A 23,463-nucleotide genomic window follows, 5' to 3' on the forward strand; every position below is an offset into this window, starting at 1 on the left:
CTGTCACCGCATTCATGGGACTGCCCAAATTGAACCCTCTTGTCGTCCAGTTGCGACGATTTCTTGATGAATTCCGCCAAGTTACGCAGCGCCGACCTTGAGCTGTAGCCAATTATGGCTGACCTGCCCGGCGAACCAGTCGTTCTAGCACCCCCCGCATTCGTGCTTGTGCCGTTGAACAAGGAAGCCAGGAAGGCCGTCCGCGACGCCAAGAATCAGCAATTCCCCACGTTTTTAGTAGACGAAAGCATATTGGGCTTTTACATAAGTTTCGAGAATGCAGACAAGCAGGAGTTCACCCTTGGGCGCAGCGGCACCGATATCCACCTGCCTGGGGGACCCGGCACTGATATCTCCAAGCACCAATGTTCCTTTGTGTGCAATGAAAAAACGGGCGCCGTCCTCCTCGTCGACCATTCCACCAAGGATAATACGGAACCGTTCTCGTCAGATCAGGGAGGGCAAACGATCCCGTTTCACAACAAGCGGTCGATTCTCGTCGCCAGGGGAATCAACGGTCAAGTGGCGTTTGGCAAGAACAGGTTCTATCAGTTCCGGATTCGATGGCACTCCGACGGCCTCTACGACTTCCCCAACAAAAACGAGCCTTACTCAGTCGGCCCAGTCAATATGCGAAAGAAATATCTCCTGGGGAGCAAGATTGGAGGCGGGGCCTATGGAACCGTCTGGTGGGCCTTGGATATCACCTCTGGAGAGATGATGGCGATGAAGTCTTTCAATAACCTGACCGGCAAGCATTTTGTTTTTGCAAAGAGGGAGGTTGACAACCTCTACAAGATCAACCGCTCGTCAATTCCTCATGTGAGATAGCCCCCTTGCGGTACTCAGGGACATGATAAGATCGGAGATTATCCCTCCTTGGATGGTCGTGCTAATGTCCACCTCCCCTTCCCTCTTTGCAGAGCCATATCATCGAGATCCTTGACCACGCGGGTGAAAAGCCCGGGGATAACCTGCTCGAGATCATGATGCCCTTGAAACAGGGCAATCTAAGATCTCTGGCTGAGGGCAACCGGGACCTAGATCTATCGCAACTTGTCTTACGCCAAATGCTCTTGGCCCTTCGGTGCCTCGCCCAGCACGAACTCATACATCGGGACGTCAAGCCGGAAAACATACTTTGGGAGTTCGACAGCCGTGGCAGATACCACTTTCGCCTTGCCGACTTTGGCCTCTCGCACGACCCAACCCTAGCCATCACGATCGCTGGCACCGAGACCTTCATGGCGCCTGAAGTCCTGAATAAGGAAAACCAGACCGAAAAGGTCGACATATGGTCCCTGTTCGCCACCATCGTCTGGGTCAAGGATGTTGACAATTTCCAGCGGCGCTGCTCGTCAAAAGGCCCCCACGAGATCCACCGGTGGCTGGTGAACCTATCAAAACGAGACGAGTTGATGTACATCGGGGCAATGGCGAACTTGAGACCTTCGCGTCGCCCTTCGGCCAAGGAGCTTCTAAAGACTCTTAAACAGCTATCAGCGGCATCCTATGATCCCGATGCAGAACTAGCAGATGCCATGCAGACCGGTCTGACGATGGGTGATGATGATGGTGGAGGGGATGTCGACCGCCTTTCGAGCGGGTCGACTAACAACTACGGAGTTGACGACGGCGGAAATCCACTTCTGCTTCCACATCCAGAGTATTATGAGCCTTATTCCTTTGATGGCAGGAATCTAGTGGCCGACGGGGACGACTATTCACCACAGCGATACTATCCGGCGACGGCAGAATCCCGCCCTAGAGGGGGCAGGAGGAACCAGGTTAGTCTGACCTTAGATCCCAGATGGATAGTTTAAGGGTGTTCGCGCAAGTGTCGCATCTCCTACCCGGGATATTTCCACACCTGAATTGACGGGCTAACCCATCCTCTACTGTTTAGGCCTATGTCGAACCGTATGAGCCGGCCTACGGCCTTCCCGAAGGCTCGACCAGCGGGACAGCAGTTCCCGACCGCTGGACAGTGAGACCACTGCCCACGCAGGACACCGAGGCAGGCCAGGCCAGCGGAGACGAATAGAGCCCGATACCCCGGGGCACTCACACGTTATTTCCATGCTATATTCGGTCTGCGTTGGTCTGGAATGGCATTCTCGTCGACGACCCCCGACCTCCGGAGAGAGACGAGTTTGCGCCCCACTAGAAACCGAGCTGGCGAGAAGTGGAACGCACGGCGATGCAAATGTGACTGCATCGCCACGATCTACGGTCACAATTCCAAGGGCTGGCAGGGCAGGACTGCATCCGATAACGTCGGTTCCACGCCCGGTTTTAGACGCATAGCACCAAAGACGACAATAGCAACAGCCACAGGACTGGTGTGCCGCACCGGACAGTTTGTTTACGTTACATCATTCAGCATTGGGTAGGTAGGTCACGAGCTAGAGAGCATTGGACCCGGCAGGCCCGCGAGCATAACAGACTATTAACGCCCCTTTTCTTATCAACAGATTCCTGGTCTCTCTGTGGAAGTGTGTTATTTAGTTTGCTCTCTTTTTGGCAATACCACTAAAGGAGTTCGTCATGGTCATGATTGTTATATTTTCATCAGAAGCTTGCTTGAGAGTGTGGGGCAAGGCAAGTGGCTCGAGGACGGTCTCAGGGGGAATAAAGTGGACGCGAATATAGGAAGATGACGGCCATCATCCCTGTTCTTAATTACTCCGAAAGCAAAATACTATTACAGTCCAGACTCCCGATTCTCATGAGATGGGGGTATCTTCGTGTCTCTACAAACTTGTATCATTGTCCGCACGCCTCCCCAACCCTCCCCGGCAGCGGTGCCTCCGCCGGCCCCGTCCCTCTCCCCCTCCCCCCAGCCAGGACTTGGATCCTCTCCGCCGCCCCGCGGGGCAAGCCCCCGCGGACGCTCCGGCCCAGCCTCTCCGCCGCCGCGGCGGACCCCGCGAGGCCGAGCGGGTCGGCGGCGAACTCGGCGGCCAGCAGCGCGGAGCCCGCGACGGCGAGGGCCAGGGCGACGAACATTCCCGCCAGCTGGATGGCCATGTACAGGCGGGCGCGGAAGCGGAGGACGGCCCAGCAGGCGGCGGCGGCGGAGGCGGGGAGGAGGAGGAGGCCCGGGCTGCCGGAGGCGGCGCCGAGGAGGGCGGCGCGGGAGAGGGGCCAGAGGGCTGTTGTGGTGTAGGTGTGGAGTTGGAGGGCGACGAGGGGGAGGGCGGGGAGGTGGGATTTGAGGGTGGTGGTGAGGGCGAGGTGCTCGGATGGGGAGCGCGGAAGGAGGAGGCGGCGGAGGGCTAGGAGGAAGGAGATGGTGTTGGCGGTGCGTGCGAAGATGTAGTCGGCTGCTGAGAGCGCCCATAGGATGTACCCGACCCTGGCGGCGCGCATGAGCGGCTCGGGGACGGGCTTCGGGCTGGCTGCGAGGGTGGCGGTGTCGCCGGTCGCAGCAGAGTGTAACGTCGCCTGGGGCGCTCTGTCGTTGTCGAGGAGGAGGAGCCCCATCGCGAGGCCGCCGAGGATGTCACAGGCGTACTTTTGCGCGTAGCTGAAGATGGCCCACCCCAACGAGAAGGAGAGGACCTGGTCTAGGAAGACGTCGGGCCGGGACAGGACGAGGCGCAGGTCTTCCATGGGGTCGTGGAACATGTACGTGCCCATCCACGGGAATAGCGTCCGGCGCACATGGTTCAGGAGAATGGCGATGCCGACGTAGGCGGCCGCAGCCCGGTACCCGTCCGATAGCAGGGCCGACTTGAGCAGCGGCCAGTTGTCGTTGAACCTGCCCGTCAAGGCGCCGGAGCCGAGCTGGTCCAGCGTATCGGCGATGCTGGAGTGGGTGATGCGGCCGAGGAGGGGCGTCATGCGCTTGCGGTAGAAGCCACGGAGGGCGTTGGGGATGAAGGGCTGGAGGAATCGGAGAGGGTCGTCGGGAGTGAGCATCTGGGATGTAAACGAGGCGAATGACGACGTACGGTGAGAGAGCGATCGGACGTCATTGATCGTGAAGGTTGAGCCAGGGGTGGCCGGAGACGCCCAGTTGGTTGCCCTGCTAACAGCCGTTGCTGCATACCATCGGGCTGCGGAGATTCCTACAGGCGGTTTGGATGAGCCCGACTCGTGTGACAGCCGAGGAAGGCTTTTATCACTCGTTGGCAGGGACGACGGGCCCGCCGACTTGATGTGCTCGAGGACCAGCCGCGCGGCTTCATAGTTCTCGTCGCTGGTATCCGAGATTGCCAGAGGGTTGTGTGATATTGCCTCGGGGATTTCTTGCCAGTACGGGTAGCTCGCCAAGGCTTCCATCCACTCTGCAGCGTTGACAAGGACGTCCATGGGCGACCAACCGCCGTCATATTGACGGCACAGATGGGCGTAGAGGGCGTGAGTCGCGAACGCAACACACACCGAGCGAAGACCTCGAGCCACTTCGGCAAAGGCATGCACCGTTTGCCTTTCCGTCTCGCCGAAGAGGAATTCCGTCTCCGCCAGGATATTGTCGATCCTGAGAGTGCCGACCTTTGAACCTGCTGTCGATCCGTTCAAGAGTACTCCACTATCTTTACCTTCAGGCAAAGGCCCTTGGTGGTGGTGTTCTACTCTAGAATCTCTTTTCTGGGGCAGTGCTGACCGAGGTCCAGCGTGGGAGTATTTAGAGGCTTCAAAGATCTGTCTTGCGCCTTGCAACGTCGCGGCGTATCCCTCCTGTCGTACGATGGCTGATAGCAGTACCATCGGCTGCTCTATTGCCCTCTGCGCCCTCTGAATGCTTGCGGCGCACTCCAGCCGGTTCGTATCAGACCGGAATGTAAGCGGTCCGGTTATGAAGTCGTTCAGCGAGAGGAGGAGGACCAGGACATCTTTGGATACGCCGAATACCATCGAATTGGCAACATTAGCTGCATTCTCGTTTGCGAGCGTGTAACCCGACAGTGAAAAGTGAGCATTCCAATATGACCAAGAGTAGAGCACCAATGACGAGACCCTTGTGTCGTCGTGAGCGTGGGCTAAGTGCAGTGTGGATACGGAGCATATGGCCATACAGACACTGGCAAGGAAGATGTGTGCCTGAGGGGTAGAGAATGCAAGCGATCGAACCGAGTCCCCCTCAGCAGTGGCGTCGTCGATATGGCCGAGGTAGGTTCGCAGTTCAGCGTCGCAGAGAGCGACATTGATCTTATTTGGATCCGAAGCGTCCTTGGTCATCTTTATCAGCCCCCCCAGGAGATGCCGTAAGGAGGAGGCGGCTTCCTGTTCGTCGACATAGGCCTTCTCGCTGAGAAGTCGCTCCATGTGTTCAGAACCCCTGGACCCCTCAATCTGGAGGGCTATCCAGAGTTCGTGGGCACGAAGCGGGCGCCGGGCGACTGAGAGCCACATCAAAGCAGATCGAGCCAGGGATTGGTCGGCATTAACGGGGTGTGTCTGGAGGAGATGAGACAGCCTCTCGTGGAAACTGCCATGATTGGGGCTGGCCATCCTGAATAAGTTAAGTGGTTGAGAGGGAGGAAGCTAAGCACCAGAGAAATAAAGCTGCCAAAGGTAGTCTCGGAGGACGGTGGCCAACTCTGCCGTTTATATAAGGCCAATCTCTCCCATCTGGTCCATTGGAGAGCGTCGGGTGGATATGGCCGAGACCGTGAGAGGGAACAATGGCTCTTCAGTTGCAAAGCAGTAAAGCACCAGATGATGCCGCGAATAAGCTGACTGCAAGGGGCAAACTATGAGCCTATGGAAACGCCAATTCCAGGGGCGAGAGGTGTGCAGAAATGTTCAGGAGCTGAGATGATAAAGAGGCTTGTGCCGCGCAGATGGGCAGAATCTGCAAGTCGTGAGAGGCTGCAACGTCGACTTCCACCGTTGGCAAAAAAATATTGAAAATTCCCAGACGAAATATTCATGCGTTGGTACTTTAGCTATATATCAAACCGCAACATAGTAAACAAAATTGTCGAAACCACTTCAAGTAGCCTACCCGTGTTTCAATTGTTTGGATGTGGTGTCTGGTAGTTGTTCTGACACTAGCTGGTTCGGTTTCAATCACGTGAGACCCTCCATCCAGATGGTATTGTGTCAGAGCTTCCAACGTGGTGCCCACCCACACTTGTGGTTATGTATGGCTGGGTGGTCCTGGGAAGGGGCCGAAGGAATCAACAGATGGTTTCCTAGAAACTAGGTTCTCAAGTAGAAAAGGGGCGTGGCCTTTTCCATGCTACTGGACATCTCTTCGGCCTTGTCTTGCTGTAGCATCCAAAGGAAAGAGAGAGGAGGGTCAAGGTTGTATGTAATCCACCGATTGTGGCAAACGATGCCCGGGCGGAACATGTCCAACAGTTCAGATTAGAAACTAGGTTTGCTGGCCGCAATGGGTAATGGGCAATGTCCAGATTAACCCATCATGGCTGTGCATGCCATCTGGAACTGAGCTGGAGGAACAACCGAGAGGTATCCTCATTGGCAGACCTAGCTGTTCTCAAGGCGAAGCGATCCTTTCCCTCAGCTGGTCACCTGGACGTTCACTGCATCCAATATGATTCCTCCTTGATGATCTCGCGCAAAGCGTTCTGTCCCTTCAAGGTCAGTCCCACCCTCTCAGCCGACAGCGACTTGATAACCACATTGTATGCCTTCAGTTCCGGACTAGTAAGCCTCCGCCTATTAGGGCTCGGCGGTAGTTCAAAAGCTGGGGGCTTTGGCCTCTCCTCAAGTGAGAATGTCGCTCTGCTCTTAGAGGTGGGCGTCCTCGGTGGCTGCGGTGGTGGTGGTGGCTGCATAGGCTTGGCCGTCTCCTTCGGCAATGGCGACGGACTGAGTTCTATGAAGGCCGAGTTCAGTAACGTTTATGAACGTAGAGTGCAGCCTGGGCCGGGTTTATGAGTACATACCGCGGCGTGTATTGCTCGGCCCAGCTGCAACGGGCGTTGGAGAGTTGGTCGCAGCAGCTTCGGTTGCAATAGCCCGTGTCCTGGGGGTCCTGGGGGTTCTGGGGGTCTTCGGAGAGCGATAGAAGTCGCGGATATCGCCATCTCTCTTCCTCTTGCTGGGAGTCCGACGGACCTGGGCTGCTATATCCTCGGGAATATTGTGATAGTTGATCGCCTCGTCCAGGTGGTCTTCCCACAGATAGAACCGGCACTCATCCCCGCTATGCTTGGTACGATCACAAGCCCAGACTGAACACCGATTAGCAAAAACTGCAGGTGGCTGGAGGTTGATCAGGTGGATGATGCGTACATCTCATGCCAGCGCAGGTCGATCTGGTTCCCGCCGTGTTCTCCACGGCCGGGTCACCATGGACGCAGTGCCAGGCCCCGTCTTTGAATCTGCCGATCTCATATGTGGACACATGGTACACTGCCTTTTTCGTTTCCGCCATCCTCACCAAGGGAACAAACGTGAATGCAAATGGTGGATGGGCGGTGACGCTTCTCAGGAAGTTGACGGTCCAGCTGGGACTTCAGAGGGAGTGGGACTTAAGAGCCATCGAAAAGAAAGCAGCAAGACTTGTTGAGTGTGCTTGGACTCTTGGCGAGGCAGACTCGACAATTGATGTAGTGCATAAAGGCGTGTTTCTTGTTCTAGAGTCGGGCACCTGTAGTACAGTCGACCTTTGGGTCATCTGGCTGTCCCAATCGGGAGCATGCATGAGCTGATTGAACAGCCACAGGCGCTTCACAGGGCGTTTCCCGCTCCAATCCGGTGGATGCCTTGCAAGACATTCAAGATGTGCGGCGGCTGCGCAATCTAGATGCTTAGACAGACTCCTTTGGCGAGAGGCAAATGCTTGTTTCTTTAACTGCAAGCCCCTTTGGAATGGGAGCTGCCCAGGCAGATCATCAACAACCCCAACAGCTCCCTTAACAGGGCTTCCCGAATGCAAGGGTTGTTTTGTCAACAACATCTCGCAAAGTTGCAACAAGTTGCAACCGGCGGCTGGTATGCCCAAAACAGAACGGAAGAACGGGAATATGACATAATTCCCAGGATGGATGGACGGTACGGATTACTTTTGAGATTGAGCAATACTATCATACAGCTGCCATCAGGATTGGGAGGGGAGGATCATGTGGTGAGAACTTGATGCCAAGTTCCTTGCACCAGAGCCAGAATGAAGGTTTCGCTTGTTCAATTGGGTGCTGTACGTAATTCCGGGCACTGTATTGTAGGTACGTACTGGCGCTTGGGGGCTTGTGCCCCCAAACCGCCACCCCATTTATCCAAGAGCAACCCCTCTCTCCACAGCCATCCACAGTCATCCACCACCTCACTCATTCTCTCGACAAGGAAACTTGTGCTAGTCCATCGATACCCGCCTGCTCTCGAGCCATTATTTGATGCCTATGCGCACATACAAAAGGATCGAATGATTTGGATCATGCCTTGAAACCGAGCAAGCATTGTTCTCCACGCGATTTATCGGCAAAACCTGCAAATTCCCCCACTTCCTCGAGCCAGCCGGCCTCCGCTATCACAACCGAACATGCCAGAAGTGAGTTGGCCTTCCACTTCGACAGGCGATTCACAATGGACACTATGGTCTCTCAGGTCTCTCAAAGCTGCGACTTTGTTATTTATTATTTACTAGTATAAGTAGCGAGTATGTGCCCAGAAACGAAAAGGATTGAGGGACAAATACTAACCCAGAAAACAGGTGCGCCGATAGGCAGCCCCGCATGCTGTTGTTCAATATGCACTCGGTCACACTCCGCAGCCAAAGCTCAATCACACCAGCACACAACGCGTTGTGGTTGTGGCGCTTAACAGCAAAGACATTACTTCGCCACCAACCCCTTGATACCAAACCATACCCAATCTTTGATGCTTCCTAGCAACTGAACTCTAGGTATAGCATATCATCCCACAGCATCCCAACGAAACAACCATCGAATAAAACTCTGTTCCCTTCGAGGGTGAAGAGCGGCGGCGGGCTGCCGGGCTGCCGTTCCCGCTGAACCTACCTTTCGATATCGGCCAGTTCCTGCTGGTATGTATGCCTTACCTTTTCTTGTTGTTTCAATTTGCTCCCTTCCCAACTTTCGCATTTCTCCATGTCAGTATGCCCTTACTCAACCCCCTAGTGGGGGAGAGTGCCGCCGTTCCGCCGGCTTGTCGGTCGGTCTATGTGACGGCTACGGCGGCAGTGATCTCGCAAGGTAGCGAGCAGGCATCTGTCACAACATCACAAATACCGACACGGGACTACTTGGATGTCTTGTCTCATTTGAGCTGTCCTAGGTAAACTACCAGCAGAGCAATATTGCCCAGAACCCCTGAAGCTGCACCCCCCCGAACCAATTCCAGAACGCAGCGTTCCCTCTGCCCGTCCCCTTTTGTCTCTCTTTTATTCGGCTGTCCCATTCGCGGATTCCAATCCGGTGGCCAGGCCGAAAAACTGTTGCGGGACCATGGTCTAGACGCCCGTCCCTGCCCTCCTTTACTCGAAGGGAGCCCCATACCGAATATGCCGGTAACCAGGGGATAAAGATGTGTTAATAATGTACATGGAAGTCCAATACTCTTACAGACAAGAAAGCGAGGACGGTAAAACCCGATACGGCAAAGGGGCAAGGTGGAACGATCATCTTGACGACGGTCGCAAGCAGAGCGATGCGCGAAGACCGAAATACCTAGGATCCAGGAGGATCTAATGATGGATCTCTTGAAAAGGGCAGAAACGAAGACGCGCCACTCCATCACGATATAGGCGCGGCGCCATCCGACTTGGATGCTTGGCTGTTTATTGCATCCGGCAGAGTCGTTGGCCAAGCATGGCACAGCCCGACAACTTCAACAGGCCGAGCCTCTGCCGTGCGTGGATAGCTCGGGGCCATGGGACCCTCGGCATCCATTCAAAGCGACTTCACGGTGGACAACTCATTCCTCTTCGGAACTCTCCTCGTCGCTATCGTTCATCGGCTCGAGCATATCATCATGGGGGCTAAGGGCAGAGCCGCCGTTTCCCTCAATCGATTCCATGGGTTCTTGGCTTCCCGAGCCACGATTCTTAATCGAGGCCTTGAGCTCGTTCAGCTGCTGAAGCCGCCGCTCCTGCTCTGCCTTGCTCATGGGCTTGTTCTTCTTGGGCTTACCCGACTTGGACTTTGCCGGAGCTGCATCCTGCGTCGGGGGGGCTGCAAGGTTTCGCTCCTTCTCCGCCTTGAGATGAGGGAAGGCTTTGATGGAGATGTCATAGAGCTTCGTGAGGGCGTCCACGGACAGAATTTCGAGATCCAGCTCAAGCTCGCCGGAATCGTTCTCCTGCGAATGGTAAGCTTGCTGTTCAAGTCGCATTGGGAGAGGGGGAGGGAGGGATTGCAGAAGGTCAGTAGATGGGCTTTTTCTACTTACGTTTTCGTTCGTGTCCTTCTTTATGATGTCGATGGCCCTATTAAGCAGATCGCCATCGAGACTCGGGACGGCGGTGGCGATGATCTCTTTCTCGAGTGTGCCTATGGCTCGCTTCCCCTTCTTGCCACCGCCGGCGGCCTTCTTGCTGGCAGCTCCCGAGGCGCCGCCGCTGCCTATACCAGCTGCGGCATTTGCTTTCTTACCCACCCCACCTGCCTTCTTGCTCTTCGCTGGCTTGGACTTCGGTTTCTTTGACGTTGCAGCTTCGACAGAAAGCTTCTGGCGCTCCTGGATGATCTGTTTCTGCAGCGTAAAAACCAGACTCTGCGACACCTCTACCATGCCCATGTCCGGGTTCTTGCTGTTCATGTAACCCTTCACCTTCTGTTCTTCCTCTGCTAGTCTGCGTTGCAGGGCTTCGAGGGTAGCCGAGCTCTGCTCCTTCTCATCATCTGCCTCGGCTTCCGATTCAGCATCGTCCTCGTCAGAATCATCCCTCCCATGAGGGCTCATGGCGGAGGCATGAGACATCGCCGCCGTAGAGGCTGCGGCGTGTCTAGCCATCCAGTCGTCCTTCCTAGCCCATTCTCTCTTGAACAGCTTCTCCAGCTCGAGCGCCTTCTGTGTCACAAAATGGTCATCGCCATTGAAAGACTTGCAATTCTTGATGACGAGGTAGAAGTCCCTCTCGAATTCCTTTGAGCTGCTGTATTGCGCCGTGTGAAGCTTGTCGGACATGGTCTGCAAATCCATGGGCTTCTTGACGACCTTGTGATAGTTCGGAATGTTCAGCGCGATGGGGTCAACGGGTGCCAAGAAGTATTGGTTCAAGTCGTGATACTTCACCTTCTTGAGCTCAGTGAGGACCTCGTCACAGAAGCGAAGGTCGGGAGAGAGTTTCTTCTTCTTCTTCGGCTCGTAGCCCAGATCCTTGTTCTTGGGGGGATGGATAGGGCGCTTGGGTCGATCATCGGCATTCTTAGTCGAGTCCCGCCGGATGAGAGGCACCCCATTATTGTTGGGTGGAATCGCGAATGCGGGTGACTCGACTGGCTTATCGACCGGGCTGGCAACTGGCGCCTTCGACGGCCGCCGAGCTGGCGGAGGTGGGTGCGAAGGCGCGCGGGGTCCAGGATGCCTACTCGGGTGGTGCTTGACAGTCTCCCTCTTGTCTGCTTTCACCGTTTCGACGGCGGGTTCGGCGGCCATCTTCTCCAGAACCTGGTCGCGAACAGTCTGCGCATGCCTCGTCACATCGTGGACTTCGCCATTGAACCTAACCGAGTTCTCATAGAGGAGCTGCAGGTCATTCTTGAAGTCCCCTATGGTGGCATACGCCTTGTAACTGGGGTCGCCGCCTTTCAGTCGCTTCTCCATCGTCCCGATGTCTGTTGGGTCTGGAACTTTGGCTTGGTAATCGTGCCAAAGACCGGGCCACAAGGTCTCCACGGGGGCCTTAAAATTCGCACCCGCTTTAGTCTTTTTGATGCCTGCCAAAATGCCCCGCAGCTTCCGAGCCTGCCATTGCGTAATCGAATTACCCTCGAGAGACGCATCGGCCAGGTTCTTCGGCTCTCCGTCCGTGTTGACGAGGGGAGCTTGTTCGGCCTGAGACTCATCAACTTTGGCATTTCCGCCGGCGGATATCTTGACCTCGACAGAGTCGCCCTGCAAGTCAGTCTTGGCGCGCTTTGCGGCGGGCTCGTCCCCCCCGTCATCATCCCTCTCTCGTGAAACCTTGGTAGGGGATTGGGCGGCGTCGGTCATGCTGGTGTCTGCAGTTCCGATAGGAGCAGGCGAAACAGGCGGAACATCAATTGCGAGACTCGACATGCTCTCAGGGCGCAGGCTCAAGTCTGCTCCCGGCGTTGTTGCCGTCACATTGCTGACAATCGTGTCCTGCGTGCCCTCAACTTGTTCCGGGTTGGAAGAGGGGTCGGTAGGCGCGGGCGCATCGTCCATTTCGACGTCTTCTTTCCTGCCCTCTCCGGCGGCTGCATCTGGTGAGGGATCGGGCTTTGATGCACTTACTATCGCCTCCGGTGCGGTAGATTCGGACGAAGGGGGCTCGTGGGCCTTAGGCAATATGGCAGGTTCCTCTGCGGATTTCTCATCCAGTGGCGCACTGGGTGTTTCCTTCGCGGCCTCCGGCGCCGGTACGTCAAGGTGCGCATCACCCATCTCTATGTCTGCTGTGGTGACCCCTTCTGCTTTCGAGTCTGCTGCTGGAAGGGACACCTCTGGTTCGGGGTCGTCCTTGGTTCCCTCCTTGTCAACTGATATTGTCTGGTTGTTGGTGAAGGCTTCTTCGTTGTTGGATATGTTGGTTTTGATCGGGTTTCCGGTTTCGAGCTTCTTGTCCGTCGCGCTCACAATAGTCTCAGATTCGGGCTCGGGGTTGATGTCAACGGGAGAGATGTGGCTGCAAACGAAATGTGAGCAACGAATAAATACTTGGCAAAAGCCATCGTCGGATACAAACGGAAGCAAGATAGAACGCGTCAACAAGCGTGTGTGGGGGGATAATTGAAACTTACCCATTAACCTCATGGCTGCCGTTGCGCCCATCCTTCTCAACTTCTGACGACATTTTGAGCGGCTTCGGGTCAAGTATCGCACTTTCTGGAGGATGCGATGCCATGACTGCCATTCGGGGGAATTGCGCGACTTAGAAAGATGAAAGTGACATCAAAATCGAAATGCGATCGATGCCTGCGGAAGCTCGGTGGTGGGTTGGATGGGAAAGAAGGGTTGATGGGTGGCGCGGGCGGCGATATTTGTGGCCGCTTTGGTGAGGTGGGAGAAACGCGCAACTAAGGTGGTGGGTGACTGAGGTCAATGCGCGCGCAGAGCCGCGACTGGAGGGAGAGGCGGAGATGGGCGGAGCGGCGAGCCCTTGGTAAGCGGCAATTAAAACGGTGGCGCGAAAGCCACAGTTGCAAGAAAAGAATTGGAATGCAGGAATGCGAAGGTCGAAAATAAGATTTGGTCGCGATTGAATAAAGGTGCTGGCTGGACGGGTCCGAAGCTTTGTATGTACCTTTGTAGCTTTCTCGAGATCTGGTTGGCTGGGGCGGGGTTGGGGAATGGCCGCGTCGATTTCAGAAAGTCTGATGGAAAGCACAGATGTCAGTCCCGGTCGGTAGCTCGGGGTTCTTGGGGCTATTTATCGGAGCTCCCAAGCTCCAGAAGCTTCACTGGATAGCCGTTCTTATCGAGCTTCGTGGTTGGTCAAAAACAGCCTGGAGTGGGCCGTGCGAGATCGGCAACAAGGTGTCTTTCGTCACACTCAGCCCTGGTAATCAAATTCCAGTCTTCTCTTCTTTCTTGACCGGGTTTGTTTGCCATCCTCCACCAGAACACACAAACCTTTCACTTGAAGGTATACATGCGGTTTTGGGAGGATATGGGGGGTAGAGCTAACATAGGAAGGGGTGCAGGGCACCTGCCGAGGGTGGCACTTTGGGAAAGAGGAAGGAAGGCTTTACCTTTCTGGACAAAAGCCAAAATTGACCAGCGAACGATGATATCTGTGGGAATGCGACAGAGCAGGAGGAGCGCTGAATACGTTGCCTCAGATGCTAAGCTAATTGCGCATCGGAGATTCGAGCATCTCAGACAGCAAAGAGATCGCTTTGAGTACCTTACAGTGAGTTCGCAATGACTTCAATTTTGATCGCTGGGGCCACGTGACATCAGACTTGCTTTTCCCGAGTTTGACGTGATAGATTTGGGGGCAATTGGCCGGGATCCCTAGGGGAGCGTGTTCGTGTCGTGTCGTGTTGTGTTGTGGCGCCAGTTTCGTGACTTGGGTGGATGGGCTAGTACTTTGAGTAAGTACCTATAGTCCGAAGTTTCCGGCAGGTGTGCTGGGGTTGGGAGGGCGAGAAGGAGGCAAACAGGACTTTTTCGCGAGCAAAAGGCCACGAAACTCTGGAATCGGGGCTGGTTCTTATTTGTAGGATTGGCTGATTGGGCAAGTCGCGACTGCCCAAGCTTTTGCCCTAGCCAGGGTGCCACTCGCAGGGATGAGGGACCGGTACATCCAATTACAGCCGGTGGGACCCGCTCTTTTAGACAAGGATGGCTGGATCAGGAGAAGAGGGGCGCAACAATGCGCGCCCAATCACAACTCTAGAATCTTAACCTTTAGGCTACCGGCTACCGCGTGGCCAATTAAAGAGCGTTTCCGGCTGCAAATTTCCTTCGAGTTGCCTGAGGCAGAACAAAGATGGACACAGCCACAACTATTTCTTTGGTTGTCTGGCTTCGGAATATGTCGCAGCTTGATGAGTCAACCACAAAGCGGGTACCCGGTCACATGGTCCAAGGCGTGATCACATGTTGATTCAGGTTCGATTTCGATCAAATGGCCGGAGGATACGTTATCCCGTTACCGTACATCCCCGCCGTAAACTAAGGGTACCTACCTAGGTCCCGCCGAGAATCAAGATACATGCAATTCCCCTAGCACCAATGCCTGATTTGAGCAGGTGTTCATCCAGGCCCTCTGGTTTCTCAAGAGAAAATAGCTCCAACAGGAACTGGCTCTTGCATGCCAGGATAAAGTTCTCACATCAGTAGTGGCCAGCCCTTCTCCCGCGGGAAGCAGGGGGTTGCGCTGACTGACGGCAAGCAACCGACGAGAGCCGTGTTGATAACAAGGGGGGTAGTGAGTTAAAGCATTCGACGTTTACGACGCAGAGGAAAGCTGCGAGGTAAACGGCCAACATGCGTCTTGGTTCGGGACCATGCATGCCGCTGCATCCTAGCCAACCCTTTGCCCGTTCTCGGTTTCTGGAACGACCGTCGATAATTTCCGGCATCCAAACAGTCGCCGGTAGATGACAGATCGAATATTATGGCCGACCCGGTGGAGGTCAAAGGCCATGCTACATCTTAATATGAGCAAGGATTTCTGGTCTTTTTGGGTCCCTCGGCCTGATATCCCGGGTCCCTGGTCAAACAACTTGCAAGAAGGCTGCCTGGCAAGTCCGTTTGCAGGCGGATGTGCGCAACCGCGAGATCAGCTTCTCTGCATTGTCGGTGGATGGTTGCCAGAGCTGAGATGATGGATAATTTGATCGCGGGAAGTCAGAAATTACCGCCGAGAATCAAGCGGCCCTTGCCATCATGTAGCGTTCCCGAAACTCTTCCCAACTGACGGGAGATATTGTGAAATTCAGCTTGGCTGTAAGACGCATGGCATGAGACGGATATTACCCACATCATGAGCACGAGCCATACATGCACAGAGTACAAAATACATAACATAAGCGACTGGACTTTGTCCTATCGCCGCTATCAGTTTCGAGGAAGTTAACATGGTTCAACTGGCATCGTGCATCATTTGATAACGGAGGGAAGGCGATCATTTTGTTGTATGTTTCCAGCGGTAGCTTGCCTCAGCCGCCAATAAAAGGTGGGCCATCCACTGCCCTGTCTCCATTCTTTTGCAGGGACCGACAGAAAGGCTTCCGCAAAAAGCGAGAGTCAGCGGCAGAAAAAAAAAGACGGAAAAAAAAGTCGGACCCAGACTACCATCCAGAAAATTTCCCACGGCCTGGTCTTGAGGAGGTTCTGTTGATAAAGGAAGCTCCACCACGAACCCGACAACAGAACCTAGACAATCCTTCGGGTGAGAAGAAAGTCCAACCTAGGACGGAGAGCCCATAGGCAATTGGGCAGACAAGTCACTTCTTCAGGCCGCTTCTCTTCCCTTCGACGTATCCACGGAACCGTCACCGTCACCGTTCAACGATGTCAATGAAGCGAAAACCTCCAATGGCCCTGGCACGGCCGGTGGTCAAGCAGAGCGCAAAGATGCCCATCAAGCCGACCGTTGATGAGGCGATGGCCACAGTATCGGCTGCCGGATCAGCACATCTGTCAGCAAATATGGGCGTAGAAACCATCGAGATATCCAGCGACTCGAGCAGCAACTACGACGAGTTCTCAGATGGAGAAGAGGCCCCGAGCGGGGGAGAAGACAACGACGGGGAACACACGGGGGCGGACAAGAACCACATCCCCGGCCAGACAACCCCTCCACCGGACGACTCCACGCGCGCCGCTGCGTCCAGAAAACCCACCCGAAACGGCGCCGACGACGACACAGAGATGATGCAGGAAGACCGCCCATCCGCCTCCGCCTCCGACGACGAGGCCACATCCCCGACCTTCGGCGACCTCCTCCGCGGCAGCAGCAGCAGCAACAACAACAACAACAACAACAACAACAACACAACGACCACGGTCAACGTGCCCGCCACCGCCCCCATCCACCACCACCAGCGTGACGGCACGCCCCTCTCCCTCTCCGCCTCCGCCTCCCAGGCCCTCATCCCGGGCACCTCCCGGGGCCCGCGCCCCGCCGCACCGCCGCCAACCCTCTCCTCGCTCGGCACGGTGCTGAACCAGGCCCTCCGCACCGACGACGCCGACCTCCTCGAGTCGTGCCTGCACACGACGGACCTCCCGACCGTGCGCGCCACCATCGAGCGCATGGACTCGGCCCTGGCGGGCGCCCTGCTCTCGCGCCTCGCCGCTCGCATGCACCGCCGCCCCGCCCGCGCCCACAGCCTCATGGGCTGGGTGCAGTGGACCCTCGTCGCCCACGGCGGCGCCCTCGCCTCCCAGCCGGACCTCGTCCGCCGCCTCGCCGAGCTGGCCCGCGTCCTCGACGAGCGCGCCCGCGCACTCCCCAGCCTGCTCGCCCTCAAGGGGAGGCTGGACATGCTCGACTCGCAGATGTCGCTACGCAGGGATAACCTGGCCGGCAGCATTAGCGGCGGTAGCGGCGGTGGTGGTGGTGTCTTTGGCGCCGTTGAAGGCGGCCGGGGTCGTGGACGGGGCCGAGGCCGCCGTGACCGCGGTAGGTTGGGGCACGGCAGAGACGAGGACGAGGACGAGGACGAGGAGGACGAGGAAGGGGTCGTCTACGTCGAAGGGGAGGACGAGACGACGGCGAACGGCAGCGCGTCCCGGGCCCGGGCCGTCGAGGACGACGAGATGGTTCTGGCCAACGGGATCGGCGGGGAGACGGACGACGACTCGGACGACGAGGGCTCCCTGGGCGACATGGACATCGACGATGACGAGGTCGCCTCGCAGGAGTCGCTGGACGAGAGCGAGGTGGACTTTGACGACGCCGACGAGTCCGGCGACGAGGACGAGGACGAGACTGACGGAGATGTCGCCGCGCCTCCGGCTAAGATGCAGAAGGTCGGGCCTCGGGCTGTGCGGAAGTAGGGGGGGATGGATAGATAGATAGATACCTATCTACCTAGGTAGCCTGGTTATTCGTAACAGACGATAGAAAATCAGAGGCGTTATGTTATTACAGGTTTACTGGAGTCTACCTACTCTTGGAAGGGGCGCCTCTCAAGCTTGGTGGTCCCTTGCGTCCCATCCCGTCGCTCCTTCCAGAGGGATGATTCCCAGGTACACCAGGTACTGTCCTGTACAAACCAATCATCGTCATCACATACCCGTTTCAGCATAGAGGTACAACAATGATAACCATAAGGCCAAGTTCCCATCTGAAGAGAAGAATAGGAGAGGGCATGTCAGCCCGAAATAATGATTAAGTAAATAGGTACTACTACTATATAGTTTCCATGTGTGCCCCGTTTATGCAAGCGCGACTCCGATTGCAATGCTATGTATGCCGCCGAGCAACACGAGAATCCAACCGGGTTTCGCCAAAACGCTAATTAAGAAAAAGGTTAACAACAATCATGACCCCAAACATGTGTCTATGTTCATAATCGTCTTCTCCGCCCAGCCAAGGAAAAGGAAGAGCTCCCCGGGCGAGGGGGGTTTCGTGTAGATTGATGCCATTTGATCCTTCCAAGATTCCCAAAAAGCCAACTGAGAACCGGCGCGCGGCTTAAGGCATGACACTCTGTCTCCACCGCTCAACCATGTCGAGCTGGCCCTGTGTCGGGGGCATCTGTAGCGGCCCAACGCCATTGTAGGGGCCATTCATCCCATACGCCCCCGCACCCATCGGCACGCCGCCGCCGTACGCCGCCGGGTTGCCCATCGGCACGCCATAGGCACTGGCGGGGGCCATATTCGCGGATCCCGCTGGTCCCACGCCGTACCCGGCAGCGCCGCTGTACATGGCCATCCGCTGCTGCGCGGCGCCGGGCCCGTAGACCAGGCTCTGGCCGGACCCGACCCCGCCGCCGAGGCCGTCGTTGAAGCGCCCGCTCATGTAGCCGCCGTTGGCGGCGCCGACGGCCGGGCCGGTCAGGTACTGCGGCATCTGCGCCCTCATCGCCGCCATCTGCGCGTCGCGCTCCCTCTGGGCCCGGGCCGCCTCGGCCTCGACGCGCTGCCGCTGCTGCTCGCGCGGGTCCTGCTGGACGACGCGCTGCTGCTGCGCGCCGCCGCCGTCGAGAGGGTGGGCGCCGAGGATGTTGGCCATGGACATGGGGCGGGAGAGGGGGGTGCGGGAGCGGGCGATCGGGTTTCCGCCGGGCCCCATCTCGCGCTCTCGAGCCTCGCGCTCCGCCTGGAGCCTCCGGCGGCGCTGGCCCAGCGTTTCTTCCTCTTCGGGGACGTCGTCGGCCCCGTCGGGGGAGACATCTGCTTCTTTGTCCTGGTCAGGCGATTTTGTGGGTATCCGCTCCCTCCCTTTGCCCTTGGGGTCTGCGCCGGCCTCGTCCTCGTCCAGGTCGTCGAACTGGCCCAGAAGCTCCGCCGAAAACGCCCCGCTGACGGGACGAGCACGTGGCAGCGTCTCGGCATTTAACCTCCGCCTTCGCTCGGCAAGCGTCTCGCCTTCAATCTCCGGGTCGGCCTCCGCGCCCAGTGCGTCATCACCGGCCACTGACAGGGATTCTTGCTGCTGCAACGGAAGCATCAGGCGAGACTGGGTTCTCGCACCCAGCCCGCCCTGCGTGAGCGTCATCATGCTCATCCGCTTCTGCAGGGTGTTGAGGTTCAGCGACGAGCCCAGGTCCCGGCCTTGCAGGCGATCGCGGCGCCGACTCAGCGGCTCGTTCTCTTCCATGTCGCGACGCTCCATCAGCCCCAGGGGCCGATGGATTTCGCTCATCACGGCGCTGATATCCACGGTTGATCTATTTCCTCCGTTGGCGGCGGCCGCGGCTTTGGCAGCGTACAGCATACCCAAGGGGACATCGTCGTCGTTCTCATCCTCCACGGGGTCTGGGTTGGCGGTAGGGTCTTCCCACGCAAGGTTGACCCTCTTGCCCTTCCTTTGCTTTCGCTCGACCTCTGCAACAGTATCTAGTTCCAGCAATGTGCTGTGCAATCCATTCGGGTACACCTTGTGTACAGGTCGTGTCCGCAGCTTCTGCTGCTGCTTCCGAAGTTGCAGCTCGGCTAGGAGCGTTGTGGGCGGGCCCTGGTACTGATCGTCGTCCTCGTCGTCGTCTTCGTCGTCTTCGTCCTGTTCCTCTTTGCCGTCCTCTTCCTCGGGCTTCTCGTTCTCTTCGCGGGGCAAGGGTTGGCCGGGCGAGGTGAGTGGCTGGTCATGTCCCGTTGCTGAGCTGCCGTCAGAGCTGACACGGCGAATGCCTCCTTCTCCAGCAACCCCGAGCGCGGTTCGCCGTCCATCGACATCGACATCGAGTGTCTCGCTATTCTGCCGTCCCCCTACCATCAGTGATAGTATAGACGCGCGCTTCTTGGGCTCGGCAACACCGAGCATGGTGACGCCGCTGCCGCCTCTCTTGTGGCCCATGCTCGCGGGTTCTTTCCCCTTCTTCTTGGCCTTCTTCTCGCGCCCGTACACCTCGGCGCCGAGCTTGCCGGCGAATGTGTGGTCAACGAACGCGCTGACGGGCGCGATGGCTGACGCGTTGAGGATGCTGTCAAGCGTGGCCGTGGCAGAGCCATCTTTGACTTCGATTATCGGTGCTTCTGGTGGCAGGTCGAAGTACACGCTAGCTCTGAGCTGCGGAGCAAGGTCCCCAGAGACCGGCATGTGCGATTTGCGGTTTTCGCTCTCCATCATGCGCGATTGGCGTTGGATGTCCCGCTTTTGGGAGTCGGACGGCACTATTGTTCCTGTCTCAGACGGATGTCTCGAATGCCCAGCCAACAATTGGTCTGGTTTCGGTACAATTTCCGGCGAGGGTATGTCTCCCGGTGATACCAGGCCCGCGGGGTCGTGGCCACTGCTCTCTTCGCCCATCAATGGGCTACCCATATCTCCGAGGCTCTCCAGAGGGTCAGGTAGCCACACCCGTGATTCACGTGATTCTGTCGGCATCGCGCTGAGAATCTGGGATCTGACCTTCTTACGGGCTGTGGGTACCGAGTTCTTGGACAGCTTCGGGGGCAAGTTGAGCATCGCAGGCACCCTGGCCGGATAGAAGAGCATTTGCTGCCCAGTGGCAGCATCAAAGTATGAGGTGGGTCGAGGGGCAGGAGCACGAGGTGGCTGAGGCGCCCGTGGTGTCTGTCGGGGAGAAGGCTTCCGAGGGAGTGGCTCCGGGAAATCAAGCACTTCAGGATCGCAGTGCACGCCATCGAAGTCGCCAAAGGCGGTTTCGGCCTGTTCGAGGGTCATTCCGGACTCGGCGGTCGTGGGTCGCTCGTGCTCAAAGTTCCCATAGTGCACGTAAGAATCCGGCTGGTGTAACTGGAGCCGGTTGGGAGATGGGAGGCCCATATAATCGCTTGGAAGCATGGGCTGCATCACCTCCTGAGCGTCCGCAGCGGCGTCGATGTCATCCAGTTCTAGCGCCCTCCCCAGGCCCAGGCCCACGTCTATATCTATATACTGGAATGCGCTCGCCCGGATTGTGGCGTCTTCGTCGGTAGTGTCCTCGTGGGCCTCGGCCGCGCGATCTGCCTCGTCGAGGGCGTCCTGGGTCAGGGTCATGGGTGGTTCCATCTCTGCGATCTCCGCTAGAGGCAGTTTGGCCGAAACGACGCTCCGCACAGAACTCTTGCCTGGTCCATGCCGCGACATGAACCCGAGGTCTTCGCCGCTCCCGATATCTGGCGAGAGGGTGAGATAATCCATGATTTCGGTGGCAGGAGGCGGCGCTCCCGAGGAGCTCGCCTTGCTCCCCGATCTTAGCCGCGACGAGGCGTTCGACAGCGAATGATTCGGGCTCATGACATAGCCAGCGGGCGAATAACCCCCGAGCCGAGCAGCGTTGTTTGTGCTGAGGATGGAGCTCTGTCTGCTGAGCACGGTTAGGTGGGGCAGTCCCGATGTTGAGCCAGCGTCGCTTGCGGCCCGACTAGCCCTGTTGGCGCGTAGGATGGATGACCGTTGACTGTCGCTGCGTTTAAGTTCGTCGTGGGCGTCTCGGATGGCGTCCTCGATGGAGCTGGTCATGGAAAGTCGCTCGGCAGTTGCCTCGAGGGCGGCGATGTTGCCGAGATAGGCACCAGACCGGGTGTTGAGGTCCGGTGCTGGATGCCGAATTGTCACGCTGGCGTTGGAAACCCTGCGGACTAGAGCAGGTTCTGTAGTAGCCTCGGGGATAACCGACGAGGTAGTGGCCGGTTGTTGTTGGGTGTTGGTGTTTCTAGGCGGGGCCTTTGGCTTTGGTCGTAATATTGTTGTCGCCGCTGTCGTCGCTATCGCCACCGCCGTTGCCGTTGCCGCCGCCGTTGTTGTTCTTATTCTTGTTGTCGGGGAGAGGGTATCGGGCCCTGTCTGCCTTGTAGTTGTTGGTTTGCTGTTGCTGTCGATATGGTTGCCGTCGTCGGCCGGGAAAATTGAATTGACTGCCGAATCGGGTTTGCCGTCATGCACAATTAGGGGGCGACGCGAAAAGGAAAGTTGCGGCGACCCAGCAGTGGCGTGCAGAAGGGGATGCGGCAGGTGATGCAATGCAGGATTGTCTCGGGTCTCAACATGCAACGGCCCTGTCGTCGCTGCTTGTCCGGCGGGGCTCTCTTCTTCGCCCTCGCAATTCGAAGACGGCCTCGAAGTTGCTGTCGCGTCTCGTGGCTGCGAGGGAGAGGAGCGAGATTGACTGTGAGCGAGAAAATAGGGAGTTGGGGGATGGTATTCGGAACTAGTAATATTTTTAGTCGAAGCGAGGTCGTATTCCGCTGGCGGTGCCGCAGTGGCGCTACAAGGGCCTGGCGGCGATTGGACCATGCTGCTGGCGATGTCTGTGTCTTTGGTCCTGTCAGCGCTGGCTTTGGGCGCAAACTGGCGGTTTCCCCCGTCGTCCTCCGCAACCTGCAGCGCCGGCATGCACGTATTTTCGGCTTTCCTCGGTTCTGCAGCACAGGCATCGCCGTCTCTGTCTCTGTCTCTGTCTCTTTCGTCCATGAGATCCAGATCGCTGCTGTCCATGGAGAGCGGCGTGAATGTTTGGTCGCAGATGCTCAAGAAAGGCGCCGGCGACGAGGCCGTATGGGCAGACCCCGAGCTTGGAGAGGATATCGACATCGATGCGCCGTCATCTCGCGTGTCGTCATCCGGGGCCACGATTTCCAAGGTTTTCGACCCAGATGCAACTCGGAACCCCGCAACGTCGACGGGGGACCCCATGGCTGGCGTGGTTCCCTGTCTCGTTCGACGTGGCGGTGATTCATTGACTGGCTGGCAAGAAGATAGAAGCGATGGTTTGGCTGGAAAGAGCGAGGAACGAGGCCAAGAGACCCGGGGTATTAGGCATTGTCTGGGTGTCTTGTCTAGGTGTCTAGGTTGGTAGGTCGGCAGTGTAGGAGGGACGAATGCGGCAATCCATCGTGGAGCGCAAGGTATTAGAGGTTTTAGAGGTATGAGAGACAGGATGGGGTGGAACTAAGGAAGGTACTTGGGTTCTAGGTAAGTGGAAGGTTATCTACCGCCAAAGGCGTATAGCACCAAACTCAAGAGAGAAAACCAGGCAGCGCCAACATTCACATAGCAGATCCCTCAGCTAGCCAGGGGCCTGCTTTCTTTTTGAACTACCCAATCTACCAATCTACCTAGCCGTCTCCCAGAGTGGGCGAGGTGATTCGTGTATTGGCTGCTTGATAGCTGCCGATCCTGGATTTGGCCGAATCCCAACCGTGCCACCAGGGAAAGAGAACATGGAACGACGGGACAACGAAGATTTCGACAAGAGCCCAGAGGCCCAGAACACACAGGTGGATGCCCACCAAGTTTGTTGGTCCCCACACTGAGAGGTACCTTAC

General features: G+C 57.1%; 6 protein-coding genes across 6 annotated transcripts; 2 read left to right on the top strand and 4 right to left on the bottom strand.

Annotated features, from left to right (window-relative positions):
- Positions 1–114: 114 nt before the first annotated feature.
- Positions 115–2,044, top strand: QBC33DRAFT_575303 (kinase-like protein; the record flags this gene model as incomplete). The annotated part of the gene is made up of 4 exons (XM_060430817.1): positions 115–809; positions 850–886; positions 924–1,787; positions 1,907–2,044. 4 exons carry the CDS (start codon positions 115–117, stop codon positions 2,042–2,044), a joined length of 1,734 nt encoding a protein of 577 aa, XP_060289095.1.
- Positions 2,045–2,766: 722 nt separating this feature from the next.
- On the bottom strand, positions 2,767–5,581 carry QBC33DRAFT_584355 (uncharacterized protein; the record flags this gene model as incomplete). The annotated part of the gene is made up of 1 exon (XM_060431405.1): positions 2,767–5,581. Exon 1 carries the CDS (start codon positions 5,458–5,460, stop codon positions 2,767–2,769), a length of 2,694 nt encoding a protein of 897 aa, XP_060289096.1. The 5' UTR covers positions 5,461–5,581.
- Positions 5,582–6,189: 608 nt separating this feature from the next.
- On the bottom strand, positions 6,190–7,618 carry QBC33DRAFT_32583 (uncharacterized protein). The gene is made up of 3 exons (XM_060423628.1): positions 7,216–7,618; positions 6,867–7,154; positions 6,190–6,796 (listed from the first exon to the last, which is right to left on the bottom strand). Exons 1-3 carry the CDS (start codon positions 7,355–7,357, stop codon positions 6,498–6,500), a joined length of 729 nt encoding a protein of 242 aa, XP_060289097.1. The 5' UTR covers positions 7,358–7,618; the 3' UTR covers positions 6,190–6,497.
- A 1,902-nt stretch (positions 7,619–9,520) lies between these two features.
- On the bottom strand, positions 9,521–12,970 carry QBC33DRAFT_584361 (Bromodomain-containing protein; the record flags this gene model as incomplete). The annotated part of the gene is made up of 3 exons (XM_060431406.1): positions 9,521–12,302; positions 12,357–12,751; positions 12,867–12,970. The coding sequence occupies 3 exons, from the start codon at positions 12,968–12,970 to the stop codon at positions 9,856–9,858; spliced, it is 2,946 nt and encodes a 981-aa protein (XP_060289098.1). The 3' UTR covers positions 9,521–9,855.
- Positions 12,971–16,089: 3,119 nt separating this feature from the next.
- On the top strand, positions 16,090–17,580 carry QBC33DRAFT_442835 (Dip2/Utp12 family-domain-containing protein; the record flags this gene model as incomplete). Its single annotated transcript, XM_060424201.1, has 3 exons — positions 16,090–16,590; positions 16,666–17,131; positions 17,225–17,580. 3 exons carry the CDS (start codon positions 16,090–16,092, stop codon positions 17,578–17,580), a joined length of 1,323 nt encoding a protein of 440 aa, XP_060289099.1.
- A 203-nt stretch (positions 17,581–17,783) lies between these two features.
- Positions 17,784–22,732, bottom strand: QBC33DRAFT_584371 (uncharacterized protein; the record flags this gene model as incomplete). Its single annotated transcript, XM_060431407.1, has 3 exons — positions 17,784–18,886; positions 18,923–21,950; positions 22,251–22,732. The coding sequence occupies 3 exons, from the start codon at positions 22,727–22,729 to the stop codon at positions 18,221–18,223; spliced, it is 4,173 nt and encodes a 1,390-aa protein (XP_060289100.1). The 3' UTR covers positions 17,784–18,220.
- Positions 22,733–23,463: the final 731 nt, after the last annotated feature.

Source organism: Phialemonium atrogriseum, assembly GCF_030411735.1.
Source record: "Phialemonium atrogriseum strain 8032-3 unplaced genomic scaffold QBC33scaffold_1, whole genome shotgun sequence".
Lineage (NCBI taxonomy): Eukaryota > Fungi > Ascomycota > Sordariomycetes > Cephalothecales > Cephalothecaceae > Phialemonium > Phialemonium atrogriseum.

Bases quoted from the DNA above. Each gene is read 5' to 3' on its own strand.
- QBC33DRAFT_32583 (XM_060423628.1), bottom strand. From the start codon at position 7,357: ATGGCGGAAACGAAAAAGGCAGTGTACCATGTGTCCACATATGAGATC. The intron at 7,155-7,215 runs GTACGCATCATC...ATCGGTGTTCAG, and splicing joins GACCTGCGCTGGCATGAGAT to TCTGGGCTTGTGATCGTACC. The intron at 6,797-6,866 runs GTATGTACTCAT...CGGCCTTCATAG, and splicing joins GCCGAGCAATACACGCCGCG to AACTCAGTCCGTCGCCATTG.